The following is a 17,473-nucleotide window of genomic DNA, read 5'->3' as shown; positions in this document are numbered from 1 at the left end:
CCACTTGTTACACAAACATCATTGTATTGCTATATAAGATGAGAGAAAATGCTATTTGTCCAGTTATATATCGTATTTAGAAAAAAAAAAGGAAAGGACCCTTGACAACGGCGCGGGAGCCGCCCGCGCTTTCGCGTTTTCGTAGTTTCGTTATCGCCTAGTGCTGCTCTGGTTTTGCTGGCTCGCGAAACTCGCACAAATTGCAAATAGGAGATAATTCCACTTCCATGTGATGTTGCGGGATGCTCGAACGGTCCACGCCACTCGACCAAAAACAGCTGCAGTGGCGAATCCACCGCTCTCTCTTGGCTCATTTCTCCATTGCTTTGTGCAAAAAAATCGTGTCACCGTCTGTCGGTCGTCGTTTTACTCACCGACGGCAGCAAAGAGCAGTGATGGCGTATGGAGCGTGGCCACTCCCCCGGTTGAGTGGCGGGAGATTTGAATTTCAAAAATGGTATTTGGACCCTTCAGATGCAATTTTCTTGTAAACTAAGTTTTTCTTGGCCCGAAACAAGCGTTGCGAGATTTCTGGAACGGTATTTAAGCAGTCCGCGTCGACTTAGTATTTGCCTTTAGTGTCCTTTCAATACAGGAAATAAAGCGTAAATGCGTTGTTTAGTCGGCAAAGTCATAAGCTATAGAGAAAGGGACCCAAGTGAGAGAGAGAGAAACGAAGAGGGAAATGTAGAGAGGTCAACCGAGGACGCGCCCGGTTGGCTACCCTACTCTTGGGGAGGGGGAAAGGGAAGACCAGATAACGAGAGAAAACAAAAATAGTCAGTCATTCACAGTCAGTCGCAGAGGAACCTCCCCTGTCACAAGCCTTCATACAATCCAGTGTCCTTCAAGAAACGCAGAAGAGCTTTTGTGGCCTTTTGCATGCAAGAACGCATATGCCATGGTTCAAGGATCTTTTCTTCTGAGAGCGCTCTATTGTCTAGCAGGTTGAGCTTCGCTTGTAAAATACGTCGTTGAGTGTCAAGGAATGGGCAGTGACACAGAGGGTGCTCTAGAGTCTCGTCGCACCCGCAGAAATTGCACGCCGCACTGTTGGCCATTCTTATCAGGAATGAATAGGAATTTGTAAATGCGACGCCCAACCACATGCGACACAGTAAAGTTGTTTCGTGACGCGAAAGTCCAGGTGGAAGGCGAAGTCGCAAGCTAGGGCCGAGAGAGTGCAAGCGTGAGTTGGTGAAACCCGGTGAATTCCATCGTAGAAGTGTGATGTGGCGAGCAAGTGATTGAAGTTGTCGCGCAGCATCAGTTCTCGAAAGCGGTTTGGGGACCCGCTGATGTTTTTGTTTAGCCGAAAGCGCAGCTTCATCTGCGCTGTCGCTGCCGACAATTCAGCAATGGCTTGGCAACCACTGAAATACGATGTTGCGGCCTTTCTCGAGCGGGTGATTATGAGCGTGCTTTATTTCACACACTAGCTGCTCGTGTAACCCACGACTTAGAGCAAACTGCAGAGACCCAAAGTTTCGCATGAGCACAGGCATGTGCCTGCCACCCTGCTTTCCGGAAAATTCTCAGATCTGCACAAACCTTTAGCAGGCTGATTATTTCAGACACAAAATAGCCTGCTAAAGCCTATTCTTAATTGTACTTTAGCTTGTTACCGATCCCCTCAACGTCTTAAGTTCATCACTAAGATCACCCCTCCATAACATATCCTTTATTTTCTTCGATTGTAAACCCTATGTACCATTGTCATACGTTGATTACATACGTATTTTACGCACTCCACAGCGAACCTTTCAAGGCACTATACAGTGTCATATACACCCTTTGACATCGACTATACATCATACCATTTCTTGGCACTCTGTGGCCATCACTGTCCCATGCGCCACAGCAGCCAATCAATCAATCAATCAATCAATCAAATCAATCTCCAAAATCGAGGCTTAGACAGCGAGGTGCCCCTTGAGCGACTCCATTCTAGCGAGCGCGGCGGGACTCGGGCTTGGGCCTCCGAGCGCTCCGGTGTAAATCAGCACACCGAGAAAGATTTTGAAAGTAGCGTCTTTCCTGCGGTAGACCCAGATTCGTCTGATGCCAGGGGAAAAGATTTCTAGCGCGTGGTTGATATTTTGTATTTATTTTATTTAAGAAAATACTGCCAGTCTGAATGCCAGACTTTAGGCTGGGGTAAGCGATCCATTGGAATTAACAAAGAAAATACAGAAGTGAAAAGAAACAAAGAAATGTAGAGCTGATCTCACTGCACTAAAAAATTATTAATCGTACAGTATAAAAGCCAGAATGATACACAAATCAAAACAATGTTATATACTACAGAAGTATCGACTAACACCACAAAAGCACCACAGTAGTAGTAACTACCAATTATACAACATAATGATAACGGCCGAACAGACGCACATACCGTACAAAAAGATAATGCCTAATAACAAGTAATCGTAAGCTCTCCGTGCACACAAAAGCGACGCCAGATGCCACCCAGAATGCAAATAATGTTGAGAGCAATAGCATAATTACACACGATCATATTTAATTACAAAAGCGACAAGTTAAACGGTAATTAAAGCAGTCACTTTGAGTGCATGGGGGTCAGAATAAAGTACACTGTAAAAATAAATAAAAGTAGGATTGCCGTTGAGACAGTGCAGGCAATGCGTGAACGAACGATTTCAGATGGGCGCTTTCGGGAGCCTCGGGTGGAAATTATCCAGTCATTGATTAATCGTACGAGGAAAGAAGGAATACCTGTGCATATTGGTATGGCAGAGGTGTTCAGTTACTTCTTTAGGGTGAGACGAACGCGCTTCGTGGCGCAACATTGGTTCGAAATACTTACTTTTCTCTATTGCTAACTTTTCATTATATATAAGATAAGCTTAAACATTTCACGAAACCGTCTCAGTTCTAAAGCTCACATTTTTGTGCTTTCCAATATAGCTGTTGGAGATGTGTCGCGTCAGTAGGCATTAAATATAAATCTTGCCTCTTTCTACATGTGTACTGATTCAAGTGTATCTATGTTAACTTGTGAGTGCGGGTGACAGACAGCCGACGCATACTCCAGTATTGGTATTACATACACTTTATAGGCAAAGAGTTTAATTTCGTGGGTTGCCTTAACTAGTGCCCATCTTAGGTATCCTAGTTTTCTCAAAGCCTTCTTTTTCAATATAGGACAAAAAACGAAAGAGAAATACTTGAGGCGTTTTATATCAGTGTACAAAAGGAAGGAAAATGCATTATTCCTTCTCTCTCTCTGAGCGATAAGGAGATAGCTTTTCTAATAGCGGAGCTTTAAAGATAAGGAAGTAGAAAGCAGAAATAGATAGGCAAAATGGTGTGTTCATTGATTTAAATAATTGTGTACCTTGCTAAGAGCATTGCGCATGCGTCCGCGGTTGATTTTCGAGCATTGATCCGCCTTTTTTTAAAATGTATGTCAATTGCTAGTCCAGCGTTGTGGTGTCTCTTCTTTTCGTCATGTTTGAGTCTCAATTGCTTCGCTGGTTTTCTCAAGTTTCAGCATGAATCAATTGGCCCAGCAAGCCGCACTTCTACAAAGTCGCCAATGCATTTGATCACAAGGTTCTTCAAAAAATTCCGCAGGTGATAAACTGAATGCCTATTTGACTCATAGTGGAGACAAAGTGTGAAAAGAGCTGTCTAGTTCGTCTAGTACGTCAAGATCGCTTGCACGAGAAAATACAGGTGCATATGATTACTGCTTTATGAATTTACAGATATAATTTAATTGCATTTTCAGGCATACAGTCCTATGGTTTGGTATGCACTCGAAGATATGGATAGTAGGACTACGCTGTAATACCCTGTGGTTGACCAAGAATAGGTCTAGGATCGATTGTTTGGTACTTTGAATGCGAGTGAGCACTTTAACCAGTTGCGTTGAATAATGAAACAGCATAACATCAAGAAGAGGTACAGCATCACTTGAGAGCTCATAAAGAAAATCATTGCCTCAGGCAACATGGGGTACGTTAATGTCTCTGACAAGCATTAAATTACAGGAGGGATTTCTATAATACAATAAGAAGTTATTAAGTCTTTCATAGAAGGTTTTGTCGGAACTCGGGGGCTTATAGAAACCTCCCATTATGAAAACACATTCTTTTAAAATGATTTCGACAATGACACACGCAATTCCTACAATGTCAGCCAGTCTCAATACCTCAAACGAGTCTTTGAACATAATCGCAACTGCGTCACCGCCTGAATATCTTTCATTTATGTGGATGATGTAACCCGGGGCTACAATTTCAAAGTCATTAGTCACGTTTAACCATGTTTCAGTAGACACTATAGTTTATGGATTATGCGCGATGACTATACTCTCCAAATCAGTGGTTTCATTAACAATGCCGCGAGCGTTTACATTTAGGCAAGTGAAACTTTCTGTGCTTCTGTTTGGTCATTCATCTCTCCGCCTCGCCCTATACCGCGGTTTCTCGAAACTGGTACTCTTGCCATTTGTTCGTCTTCCCATTCAAACAATTCGTTATCAACCCTAATTTTAGCGCACATGAGCCTGACTTTCTTTCCCGATCAAAAGTGAAAAATGGGCGAGTTGGTATGGAAGCATGGCTAAATTCAGAGCGCAAACTACTGGGACACAAGCTAAGGCAGAAGAAAACACAGGACACGGCACAGTCTTTCTGCTTTTATGTTTTTCCTTGGAATATTTACTCGTATGACAGTATTCCGACTTAAAATCCTCAATATTTCTTTTTTTTTTCTCACATAGGTTTTCTAGTTTCAGAGTTTGCCCCCCTCTCACCTAGTCGCGCTTCAACCATGCACCACTAACCGATATCTCTGGCGATAGGTTTTGGAATGCTTTTCGTTCCAAGCTTCGCGACCTATCCAAATGGACCTTGGCTATAAGAAGGTCTGCACTACAGCAGGCACTCACGTTTCTACACATGCATCCGTCCTCCTTGTCTCCTGCTTCGTCGCTGCCGTTGATGCCGCACATGCCGGGCGTCCTCAGCGGCGGCTCGGCCGGAAGGGCCGCGGGCTTGCGCAGCAGGTAGTGCAGCGCGCCGCGGGTGCCATTGTTCGGCTGGGGTCGGATGCGCAGCAGCTCTGCGTGCACGAGCAGACCGCAGCGCAATGACGCGCAATGTAGGTCTTACAGCGCGTCGAGTCCTCTATAGGCGGTAGCTCGTCCCGCACATCGTTTACGTCCTTTGGAGTGTATTTTATTACACCTTGGCATACACCTTAAGGTATTTACTCTAGTTCTAAAATTTTTGCTTCAATTTCATTGCGATAACATTTATGCGCACCCTCGAGCGCGTCCCAAAGCTGCAGCTAAGCTTTAAGGAAAGCAGTATTGGATGGCTGTTTAAGTGAATTTTATGTAGTTCTCCACTGAGTATTAAAATCTCAGTATATGGGTGCTTTTGCGCTCCGCGCCCACTAGAATGAATCTTCTGCGAAAGGTAATTGAACCGGCAACATCGTACTTTGTGCTCGCTGCAATAACGTGCTGCAAAGACAGAATTTTTTTTTTGTCTGAATGTTATATCTGATTGTTTAATTGGCGTTGGAGAGTATATATGCTTTCCGCGCATAACTCAGAGGCTTCCCTTACAGCTCAGTATCTCAGTGAATTGCGTTCTTCAGCTGAGCACGAAGTGACAGGTTCGACTGCCAACCGCATTCCCATGGCGCCGATATGCAAGAACGCTCGGGCATCGCGTTGTAGGTGTCCGTCTAAAGTTTGCAGGTACAGGATCCCGAACGCTCCGCTACGATGTCGTTGCGTCAAATCAGACAATCGGGGTCTTGCGTTTTGTAGCCGTCGGTTCACAACGCACGAAGCGCAAGGAGCGAAATCTTCTGCACTCACCTGCCATGAGTTCGTAGAGCTCGATGTTCCTGAACGGTCTGGCGGTGACGTTCTGCCGGAAGGCCGGACCGTGCGCCACGAACAATGACTGCATGCCGGGCGCCATGTTGTCGTAACCGTGCGAGCCACCGTTGCACAGCGCTGGATTCTTGTCCGCTTCGCGGCTGCACGAGGAATACAGAGATGAGAACACTGCGAAGCAGGCGACGAACGTGTTTGCAGGCTGCACGGGGGAAAGGTTGCACCGGGGCAAGCAGTCTCGGACAAGCCGGGCAACAGCTATACGGATAGGCCTATTTGTAAATGCGGCGTCGTAATTATCGGTGCATTATTCACATGCGGCATAGCAGTTCCATTGTGATTCAAGAACGTGGCGGCGACGTGGCCGCATGCAGCTATCACAGGGTCAAGCAAGAAGAGACGTAATCTGCGATATGCACGAGCGTCCAATGCTCGTCCGACGCCGCAAGAGCTAATTAGCTTACACAATACAGCCAGGCTTCAGCGTCACATTAGCAAGGGGACAAGACGAGAAAACGTAAAGAATGAGCACTCTGCCCGAAACAGCATTTACTGCAAGCCAGTGTTACTGCCGAGCACAGGCAGAGGTGGGCTGCTAGCGACCCGAGATGTTTGCTTAGATATTACGATGAACAGGGAAAGCATACGCAACAATAATCAGCAGAGACATGCCTGGCTGCCCGCCAGGGGAAGGAAAAAAAGAGCGCGGAAGTGTAGGCAAATACAGGATTCCATAATTCAAATAAAGGCAGGTGGCGCAAGCTGACTAATCGCGGGCCTTCCTGCCTCGATTCAAGGGCCGTATTATCGATTGAAGACGTCAGTTCCTGTGCGCGCTGGCGATTGGCTAATCCAGTGGAAGTGGATGTGGCGAAACAAATGACGCACCTCTCATCTGCGCTATTTTCACGTCGCAAAGTTCCTGGCTGCATTGCGCTTTACGTTACGTCATGCTTTAAGGAAAGTATGCCCGAGTTGATCGATCGAGCCCCAGTTGTGAACTGATCGATCGGAAATGCGAGCTCGGATGCTGTATTCTTTGTTGGTAACTTCCGAGCTTACATTCTTGACCGTCGTAACCTCCAGCGCAACGTCTCTCTGGAGCGATGGAAATGCCATCAATGCATTCCGAAACTATGCAAAGTGAAAATAGCACTGATGGAAAAGGTATCACCACACCTTTCCTCATTTCTGCATCAGCCAGTCAACGAGTTTTCGCACACTGCTGTCACGTGTTGCAGAGGGCACAAGAAGCCGCGGGTCTTACTTGAGCACGAGGTAGCCGGAGTCCATGTCGAGCACGATGGGCTCGATGCGCCGGTGGTCCGAGTAGTGATACCGCTTGGGCAGCCTTTCCTTGGCATAGGCCAGCAAGTGGCTGTCGCGGCAGCGCAACGCCTCCACGAGCGGCGCTACGTCTTCGGGCTGCTTGGGCCGCAGCCGGGCGGTCGGACCCACCAGCGAGTACACCGAGCCCGGGTCGATGAAGCGCTCCAGCGCTATGACCTGGTCGCAGCTGGTGCTCGCCATTCCTGCACAGGGCGATCGCGTGCACCGCTGTAGCTGTTGTGGATGGCAAACATTTCTCTAGAGGGCAGGCATTCGCACAGGCAAAAGCCGGAGAGGGGGAGAGAATGCTACCCGGTTTGCTACCCTGCGGTACGGGAAGGGAACAAAGTGGCGGATAGAGGGAGAGGGGGAAAACGGAGAACGCTCGCACAGAGCTGCCCACCACGTCTGCAAGCAATCACTGAGATTACAATTCCAGTCCCGGCAGGGAGATCATGAACCACAATTTCAATCCTTAATTACCGTAAGCCTTGACCAGACAAGCTTTCGTTGAATACTTGGCAATACTGTCGCTCTTTAACCGATGGAAGCGTTAAAACTACCAGTGCTCAGACAGCGAAATAGTCATTAGTTTATTATTACTGAGATAGAAAAAAAGATATAGGAATAATAAACGTCTTTAACACCCAATTCGGTGCTTTTTGGCTCCAGGACGACAATTGAAATGCCGGTTTTCTGCGTAGTGAACTGCTTTAAATAAATTCCTTAAATCATTCTCAGGTTTGGGTTCCTTTCAAACCGATCCCTCCCACTCTTTGAGTGACGTCTTGACAGGCTGAACGAAGGGTCACTAAATATATGTTTCTATTTAATTATCTCTAGGTTCGACGGCCGTGGTTCTAAAGTGGAAAAATAATTTATGGGCTAGGAAGAAGCATTAATTAATGGCCAATCCATCTCAAGGTCGTCTATTCAAGCAAAGATAGACCCTGGCTACCTGCGTCGCAGACGCACAAAACAACGAAAGCAATATAGCGTTTACATCTTTTACTTTGTTGTAGCGCAGGTAGAACGGCAGGGACCCTGAAAAGCACATTAGACAGACACACAGCGCTGTCTGTTTGTCTAACGTGCCTTTCTATGGTCCCTGCCGTTCTACCTGCGCTAAAACAAAGTAGAAGTTGCCACACCAACAAAGCCATATATATAACCTCAGCGGTTACACAACTGACAGACAGCCATCACTGCTGTTTGTCAAATGTGATGGTCAGTGGACGCTTTCAAGCTCATTTCCGAGGCGTTTTGTTCACTGCCCACCACATCACCGTCTTCTGATGCTGAAAATAAAATTGAACTCGGTATAGTCTAGGCGACAATCGACGCACGTTACTCTGTGTGCGCATTGCTATAGTGTATTTTCTCTTTATGCTTTCCTCTTAATAAGAAACTTCCCTCTGCCTTTTTCGGGCGTTAAATCCCGCCAGTCAGTCAATCAATAAATAAATCAATCAATCAATAAATCAATCAATCAATCAATCAATCATTAGTTTTCTATTTTTACAACTTTGGTCGAGTCATGCTGCCCTTTAGGGTATAGCATACCAGATGCGTGTTTGCTTAAAGGAGTGCTGACCTGACATATTCAACTTGTCAATTTTTTGCACCGTGTCAAGATTTAAACCCTATACACCTAGGCAAAAATCGTGGCAAGTGTCAGAGCACCCTAAATAATTTGCTACAGTACTTGTTTCTATGGCATCAGTTCCAGTACCAGATGGATGCGTCATGACGTCACGATACAGCGGCCCATTCATTTACTGCCTAATCACTACGGCTGCCACAAATCAGTGCAGCCCCTACAGTTCCCCACACCCGGCCCCTTCCTCCTCCATAAAAAAAAGAAAGGGAAGCAGAAACGCTTTTTTCTTACGAGCAACTTCGCAATACCTAGCTGATTTTCCTTTGTCGTGACGTCACAATACTGTCGATGAGGTCCGGCATTGTGAGAGCCATTTTTTTTTAAGTATCAAATCAAGATACGTCACCTAAATGTTTCCTAACCTTCACACTTGCTAAGTGTCATTTTTTTTACGTGCGAGAAGCGTGTGGAAGATTATCTACGAATGTATATAGCTTCAAAAACCTCGCTGCCTTTCCTTTTTCTGCATGGTCCTGCATATCTATACTCGCCATGGTCGGAGACGACAAGCAGGTTGACGCATCCGAGCAGGCGCCTCTCCTGCAGGCCGGCCACCAGCCTGTCGAGCATGATCTCGACCAGCTCGAGCGCCTCGTCCACGCCGGCCGAGTGGGGGCCGTGGGTGTGGCCCGCGCTGTCCGGCTCGTTCACGTACAGCGTCAGCAGCGACGGACGCCGCTCGGCCGGAAGGTCGAGCCACGCGAGCAGCACCTCCACGCGCGTCTGCCACGGGATCATCCTGCGGCGAGCGATCAACGGGTCCGCGAAACGGCGCTGACCATCAACGCCATCCGAAAAATGTAATGGACCGTCTATGGTTACGCCATGTGGATGTCTTGTAGGCCTTTTCCCTTTCCTATATGGTCTTGCCGTTATGAATACAGGTTATCTGTGGACAAAACTGATTAAACAATGGTTTATTTGATACCACACACTTTAGAAAGAGTTGTTCGCAGAGAGTCGATAGAGCTATTCAACGAAAACTGCGAGTCTATATAAGTACAAAAGAAATCTAAAAGGGATCCACGCAACAACTTCATAAGTTTGAAAACAATTGTCACGTTTCCCATATAGGGTTTAAATGCGTATTTGCGAAGGTAGCTCGCGGCTGCTGGCATGTGCATAAATGGCCACCGTGAACGGCGCAGGGCGTTTACATTCTCGGAGGTCATGGCACAGAGCACGACGCGTGAGTTTTTTGCTCCCTTACTTGCATAAACCAAGACATATAATTAACTGTATTTTATAGCCACCACATTAATATTTTCTTTGTATGTTAAAGATGTAACAACTTGAACCGGACGAGGTGCCAGGCGAGTTTCTTAAAATACTATTCAGAGGGAAATCGGGCACCACCGTGTAGACGAGTTTCTTAAAGGGGCTGCGACACCATTTGAATGCTGAGGTGCGAAAGGTCCGACTGGTCTCGAACGTGTCTCGGCCTACATCATAGCCATGACCACACAATTAAGCTTTCTTAGAATTTAAGTCTTCATGAAAGGAAAAATTGCCATACATTCGTATGCAGCACGAAGCTACAAATGAAACCCACACGGGTTCCTCAGACACAAATCTTCGTAGTTGAAGAAAGATTCGTCCTGGCCCGGGATTCGAATCCGGGACCAACGTCCTTCCGGGGCGGCCGCTCTACCATCTGAGATAACCAGCAGAAAGCAGCTCGAGGGCGCATTAATCAACAAATCGAAGCACAAGGACAGTGAATATGGCGAATCAGTTCAGCGGAATTCCGCAAGATGGAGGTAGGACTAGGACGAATTTTTCTTGAACTACGAAGCTTTGTTTCTGAGAAACCCGTCTGCATGGGTTTCCGTTGTAGCTTCGTGCTACATGCGGGTGGATGTCAATTCTTCCTTTCATGAACCTTCCTCCACCACACGGAATTCCGCAGAACTGACTTGCCGAATTTGTGTTCATGGTAAGCGTTGGCGATCTAATGATACACTTTTAATTTACGATTGCTCAGTCATTATAAAAGGTAAACAAACAAACGTACAACTGAAAACGATTGAATGTTTTATTCAGAAGGCTTCAGGTATGTCACAGAACGCGAGGTAAATGTAAGCCTCACTTCTCGTGTCACCTGACAGTATTGCCACCGCCAAAAACGCGTGATGTACGAGGATTACGTTGCAGCCGGCCTCCCCTCTCGCGCTTTCCTCTGGACACGCTGCGCCATCTAGAGCAGCCGCCGCGAAGTCAGCGCGTGTCTGAATGTATATTGAGACAAGATTGCATGGAGGAAGGAAAAATACAGGAGAGTGCATTACGTCACGAAGCCAGCCTTGGCAAGCTAACGCCCCGTGAAACCTCAGTGGTGGCCCAACACGTGACCACTTTCGTCGAGATCACGGAGCAAGAATCTAGGTTCCCAGTAGCCGTACCAGTAGCTTTTATTCGGTGCGCGCTTGTTCGGCGGCCCTCCCATGGCTCTGCTTGCAAAGCGGGAACACTAAAACCAACCGGGCACTTTGACGTGCGATCAAGTGTTGGGCCACGACTTGCCCAGCAGATTTAGATCTACTTCAATCGCGTTGCGGTATGTTCCCTCCTGTGTTTTTTTTTTTCCTTCCTCCATGCAAGATTGTTTGAATATATATACAACGTGGGTTTGACGCCATCAGCACCAAGTAAATATGAAAAGGTATTCTTTTGTCACTGAAGAGAGGCACATGCCGAGTGGCCTACACCCAGTGTCACATATCCGGCGACTGAAAGAGGCTAGATACAGACAAACATATCTACCGCAAACTGAGTGACGTCCTCAAAGAATGCTGATCGCACATTAGACATGCCCGAAGGTTGGTTGCCAGCCCGGTGCACTCGGCACAGTAGCCCCATTCGACCATCCCAGTGACCCATGTTGGCAAGGAAAAATGTTAGATACGGAAGACAGACGAACATGCCACAAACTGGGTTAAGAATGCTATATGATAGCAATAATAAAGAAATTACTCCATTTGCCAGGGATAGAAAATGTCAACTGGGAAAGTAATAATTTTGTTGCCTAGATTGTTCTTGCAAGCAAAAAAGGGGTGTGCTGCCCCACTTCCTTATAATGGACTTTTAAAGGGTTGACTGAAGTGGCAAGGTTCTGCGATAAACGATGCTTCGCTGCATGGTCGCATCGAGGCCGCCTCTGGACGATGAACGTCGTGTCTGTCCTTCGCATCTGCTAATCTAAGCTGACCAATTAAAACTAGATGAATGACATGACATGGCTCACTCGTTGTACTTGAAGAATTCGCTGGGCCGCGCGCCCATGATGTCCACGTCCGCGCCTGGCCAGAAGAACGTGGAGGCGCGCTTCCCTTGTTTCTCCGCTGTCAGCCATATCTGCGCCAGATTTCACAAGCTCACTCAGTGAGGCTCCGGAATACAAAATCTAGTAGCACACAAGCAGACGCATGATGAGTTATTCAAATACGGCGCTGCATGGATTTGTGCTTATGATCACAATAAATTCCTGAACAGTACTTTTTGACTGAAGCGTATATGACACAGATTAAATGTGTGAGTGTATGGAAAACCGCGTATAGACGTGATGAAATGCCAAATCTACCGAAATATTTTCTTCCGATCAACCAAAATACACGATCAGTGGGTGAACACGCATTATGCGCGGCTTCCATCGCTGGTTTGATCACGAACCACCTTACTTACTCACAACGGTGAACGGGCCATCACGAGGAAATTTGTCAGTGTGTTGTTGTATATAGCCTTTTCTTTGATATTCGTCTCAGAAAGGTTTGCACTGTCTGGGGTTTATCTTTTCCCCAAACAATAGCCATCTACCCTTTGTTAGCGCTGCGCGCCGGTCGGAACGGCATGCACGCATATACTTTCACGTAACGAACGGCACGGGCCTATCAGCGTGAGATAACGTCCTTGACGGGAAAGTTGCGAGTTCAGGGTGCTAAAGAAAGTAAGTACACGCAATGTGGACGACGAATATTGCTCAGCGACAAGATAAGCCCCAATGCATGAAGATTCTACGCCTTACAGTCCGCAGTGCACCTCCCGATACCCATGCTATACGACATCTCCACGCAGCGCTAACATGACATACAAGACATGCAAATAAAAGAAGGCGCCTCCAACGGAATTGAAACTGGATCTTTCCTCCTGCAAAATGGCACTCGAACCCAATGCACCACCAGGAGTTGCGTGCGGCGCGACAGGCAAGAACAGCAATGTTTCACGAGGCATTCGTTGCGGCGCGCAGTATACGGTGCACGAGACTGTCGTGAACAAGCACCCTGAACGAATGCCGGTAACACGAAATGCAATGCCTTGCCTCACGCCTGCGCCATGTGTCACATCTTCAGCTGAGTTGCTTGCGTCAAAAGGAAGGAGTGAAAAGGGGAAAACACGAAACAGGCAAACACACCAAACAATCTGCTTAAAGCACATGCACTGTAGTTTTTGTCCATGACAATAACGACTACAACAAAAGACTACAACCAACCAACGTGCTTCCCGAAAGGTGCTGAAGGCGGGACAATTGATTCGACCGACGTGCTAAGTTGCGATACAGAGCTATCTTTGGACGAAGGTGCATTCATACTTCACATTGGCCCACCTACGCGCAGGATGGCGTGTCGCGTGCTAGGCAGTGGTGCATCGTTGTTAAGTGATCATAAAGACGACGACAGCATGACTGGAACTCCAAAGACGGCGAGTCTGTTCACACGTTGCGTTCCTAGAAATCAGTCCTCGGTGGGCACGTGTGGCTTTCTTTTCTGGCGACTTTATTCCACCAGGGAAACATATGGTGGTAATGAACACGATGACAGCTGCGGCAAATGCCACAAAACTCACTGAAGTGCCCGTAACAGCTATATGTGTATTAAGAGGGGAAGAAATACTTCAACTTTATGCAGCACGTATGTGCGATAAACGCATGGTGGCCTCCTGCAGACTAGAGGCACGTACACAAACATGGCCTCCTATACCCGGCAGCGCGCTCGTGAACTCTGAGGCAATGTCAAACGCTGGAATCACGGTCTAGTGTTCCAGACGTTTTACCACAGCACATGACTTCACAGGTAACTCGTTCGGATATCTCGGCGAGGTATCGCCATCTACCTTTGTACAAGTCTGACCAGTATGTGTTTGTTGTACTAGCTGGCTTAAGCGCAACATAGGCCAACACAAAGGCGACGACGACACAGTTGGAAATGGCGCAATACCAATAGAAATCATTATCATCATTAGCAGCAGCATCTGGTCGCTTCTGGCTTAACAATTACCGTCAGACACTCTTTGGGACCATTCCACAAGCATAGGTGCGCTACTCACAGGTTCTGCTTCCCACCACCGCGAGTTGTAGGACTCGATGTTTCCGACCCTGAAGAGCGTCTTGAACTCGGGATCATACATCTTGTTGTCCACGATGCCATGAGATTCAGGCCACAGACCCTGCAAGCCAACCAGACATAGTGGCATTCTGTACACTAGAGGCGCGTACATAAACACGGCCTCCTATACCCGGCAACGCGCTCGTGAACTCTGAGGCAACGTCAAATGCTCGAATTCATGTAGGCAACGCGAGAAACATCGAGCACGCCAGCTTTAACAGGCTTCCGTTTTTTTGGATGCACAGGCGCCTGTGCATCCAATGTGCCTTCTCTCGTACTCGTGTTTTCCTGCGCTCAACCACTTTTAGTCTAAGCAGCGACCCCGCTCAGAAGTCCATGGGCTACAATAAACCGAGGGAAATAGGCTTGAAAACTGTCGTGTGTAGATAGTGCATATATTTTATATATCCAAAATATATTCAAGCGGACTCGAAGCCACGTCACATGGGCTCCTCAAGAACAGCACCCAGACGCTTTAGCGAGCTGCGCGCCGTGAATGTACTGGGTATGTGCCGCTTTTCATTGCATGTCTTTCACGCCAACGCTATAGCGAGCTGCGCCATGAATTCACGGGGTATGTGCCACTCTTCAATGAACCTCTCGCCAACTTGTGCTGCTCAGTACGTGGCACTGAGGGAACAATTCTCAGCTTTCGCAGGCACCGGCACGCCACGCTTCTCGTCTCAGAGGCCACGTGCGGACTTCTCGGCAGTGTCACTAGACGGCGCAGCGTGCCCAGAAAGAAGCACGAGAGAGGGGCCCGGTTGCCGCGTATCTAATCGTTCACACGCGCCGGCGTGCCACGCATTTCGGAGGCCACGCGCAGGCTTCGCGGCGGCGGTGCTAGAAGGCGCCGAGCGTTATTACGGAGGCGCGAAGTAGGAGTCCCGATGCAGTACACGCCTCATAACTCGTTGCGACGACGGAAATACGTTGTGTTGCTATGGTGATTCAATGATAAACAGATTACCATTGACAGTCATCGTGAGATGGGCTCTGCCGAAAATGTTGCATTTTTACAATGACAGAGCCTGTTTTTTGGCACCAGTTCCTATTTTTTTTTAATATTGAGATAAAAATAAACAGAGGATTTTCTTAGAGAACGCCTGCATTTTCAGTAACGCCTAGAGACTTCTCATAAATTTGACCCATCCTTTTTTGTGACCATTCTGTAAGAAAGACGTCCGCAAAACAACGAAATCGCCCCAAGGGTGCCACAACCCGTCGTTATCCTCGTGCACAGAGTCGTATCTAGAGCAATGCAAAACAACCTCGGAGCGGGCGTCAATGTCCCGGCGTTACCGGGTGTCGCCTCGATGCTGTTACGAGGCATTAAGGGCGATATGGAGCGACAGAAGACCGGGCATCGTTTGGGAGAGCGCATCAAAACTGGTTACGTGGGAGAAGTGTTCGGTGTCCCGTATAATTAATTACGAGTTGAAAGAAAGAAAAAATCGACCGAGCGGCCGCTCCGGGTCTCCCTCGCTCAAGTCACGCACGTGTGGCAGTCGGCGCGGGCTATTATCGTCCGCTTTGTCTAATAACAGGTTCGACGACTGCGCGCCCGCCTAATTCATGCGCGAAAGACTAATAACTCGACACGCGGACCTACAAGCGCACCGGCCTACTTGGGCGCATCGCAGAGCCCGCGTTTCGCCATGGCCGAAGATCGAGTTGTTTGAGCCTCACGGACAACACTGATCGACGGAACCGGCATACATGCTGAGGAGGCGTAGCCGGCAGGGGGCATCTTTCTAGCCTCGACTGTATAGCCCCCTTCTAATGAACCGTGGCCGACCCTCCTCTACGTCGGTGCGCACACGTACGATATCATATTTGACTGAACTACAACGCGGCGCAGGGCACTGAGGATATTAATATCAGTGTAGTCCGCCTATATGCGACCAAATATGTGTTTTCAATCACGAAAGCTGCCGCGCTAGAACTTTGTTATAAAGAGACGGCCAATTAATTTGTGCTTTACATAGCGTTTGCCAATGTATACACTCACTATATCCGCAGATCAGGCTGTTTTAGCGTTGAAGTTGAAAACGCTGATGTGCAACAAAAGGCGCATTCGCGTGTGTGGGCCGATCTATAAACATCTATCTTCTTCTGCCCTTGTCTACTTAAGTGTCTACATAAGGCTTCACCCTTTATTGCACACGTAATTAATGCTGCGTCTCAATTGCAATTGGCTACGCTTCGCCACACCCTAAATAATGAGTTAACTTAGCGCTTTAGACAACGCAGATTAACGATGCCAGCACATTCAAGATGCGTATTTGTAAGCAGACGGGGCACTGCGACGAAAGCTGCTCATAAAAATAAGTTCAAGTGCTCTCTATGCTTCTAATTTTTTCCATGCATTCGTTCATTGTGAACAAGGCACCCGTATTGGGCGCCGAAACGTCAATCTGTGTTTTGAATTTTTTCAGTTGGCGAGTGCACGTTTATTCAGCCATGTTCTTTCCTCGCCAGACGAGTTTTCGTCAAACCCTAGACTTCAATTTTTGTAGTCCGCTTAACCTTCTCGTAAACTTGACTATCTGCTGACTATATAAAGTCTGCAGGTAGACAGTCTTTAGACAAAGGTGGCTACCGAGTCTTCCAAGTAATTTTTTTTATATATATTGGGATCCGTAGACTATAAGCGGCTGTTTGCGAAAAAAAATTGTAGACAGTATACGCGACAAAAAATGTAAGGTCATAGGTACTTAGTGGATTTGTCGAAATTTTTTTTTACGAGGAACTGTCGCTTACAATTAGAAGTAAGAGAAAAATATGCTGATTACCCGCTAATCTTCGGCAGAATACCTCATAACTAAATCTTGATCCGAATTGGTCCCATAGCCTTTCGGTAGGACTCTGCGGTTGTGCTAGCCTCATTGCGGCTTTCTCAATTAACATCTCGCCGTCGGTCTCTGCACGTGCGGTTCGGTGGCTGCGTAGCCCCAGCGCACTCACTGTGACGATGGTGAAGTGGTTGGGGAACGTCTTGGTGGGGAACACCGGGCGCATGAAGGGCGCCTTGACGCCGCACTGGGAGAGCCGCTCGAGCGAAGGGTTCAGGCCGCGCGACAGGTAGTCGGGCCGAAAGCCATCCAACGAAATCAGGATCAGCGGCGGGTCGGTGAACCTGCGTCGCATACGCCCGCATTGACGTCACTCGCTGTTGCGCGCGACGTCACAAGTGCTAAGGAGCAGTGCCGTAGGCCAGTCCCT

General features: G+C 47.6%; 1 protein-coding gene across 4 annotated transcripts in view; it reads right to left on the bottom strand.

Moving 5' to 3' along the window:
- LOC139060760 (ectonucleotide pyrophosphatase/phosphodiesterase family member 3-like) overlaps positions 1-17,473 on the bottom strand; it is a 73,694-nt gene that overhangs the window by 13,912 nt on the left and 42,309 nt on the right. For all 4 annotated transcript variants that reach the window (XM_070539872.1, XM_070539870.1, XM_070539873.1 and 1 more), the window contains 7 exons: positions 17,216-17,387; positions 14,190-14,309; positions 12,115-12,224; positions 9,362-9,609; positions 7,149-7,413; positions 5,861-6,024; positions 4,919-5,091 (listed from right to left, as the gene is read on the bottom strand). In XM_070539872.1, the coding sequence (XP_070395973.1) occupies positions 4,919-5,091; positions 5,861-6,024; positions 7,149-7,413; positions 9,362-9,609; positions 12,115-12,224; positions 14,190-14,309; positions 17,216-17,387 (1,252 nt within the window). The remainder of the gene's footprint in view (positions 1-4,918; positions 5,092-5,860; positions 6,025-7,148; positions 7,414-9,361; positions 9,610-12,114; positions 12,225-14,189; positions 14,310-17,215; positions 17,388-17,473) is intronic.

The sequence above is a fragment of the Dermacentor albipictus genome, chromosome 6 (assembly GCF_038994185.2).
Source record: "Dermacentor albipictus isolate Rhodes 1998 colony chromosome 6, USDA_Dalb.pri_finalv2, whole genome shotgun sequence".
NCBI classification, from domain to species: domain Eukaryota; kingdom Metazoa; phylum Arthropoda; class Arachnida; order Ixodida; family Ixodidae; genus Dermacentor; species Dermacentor albipictus.
This window is presented reverse-complemented; position numbering and strand designations above follow the sequence as displayed.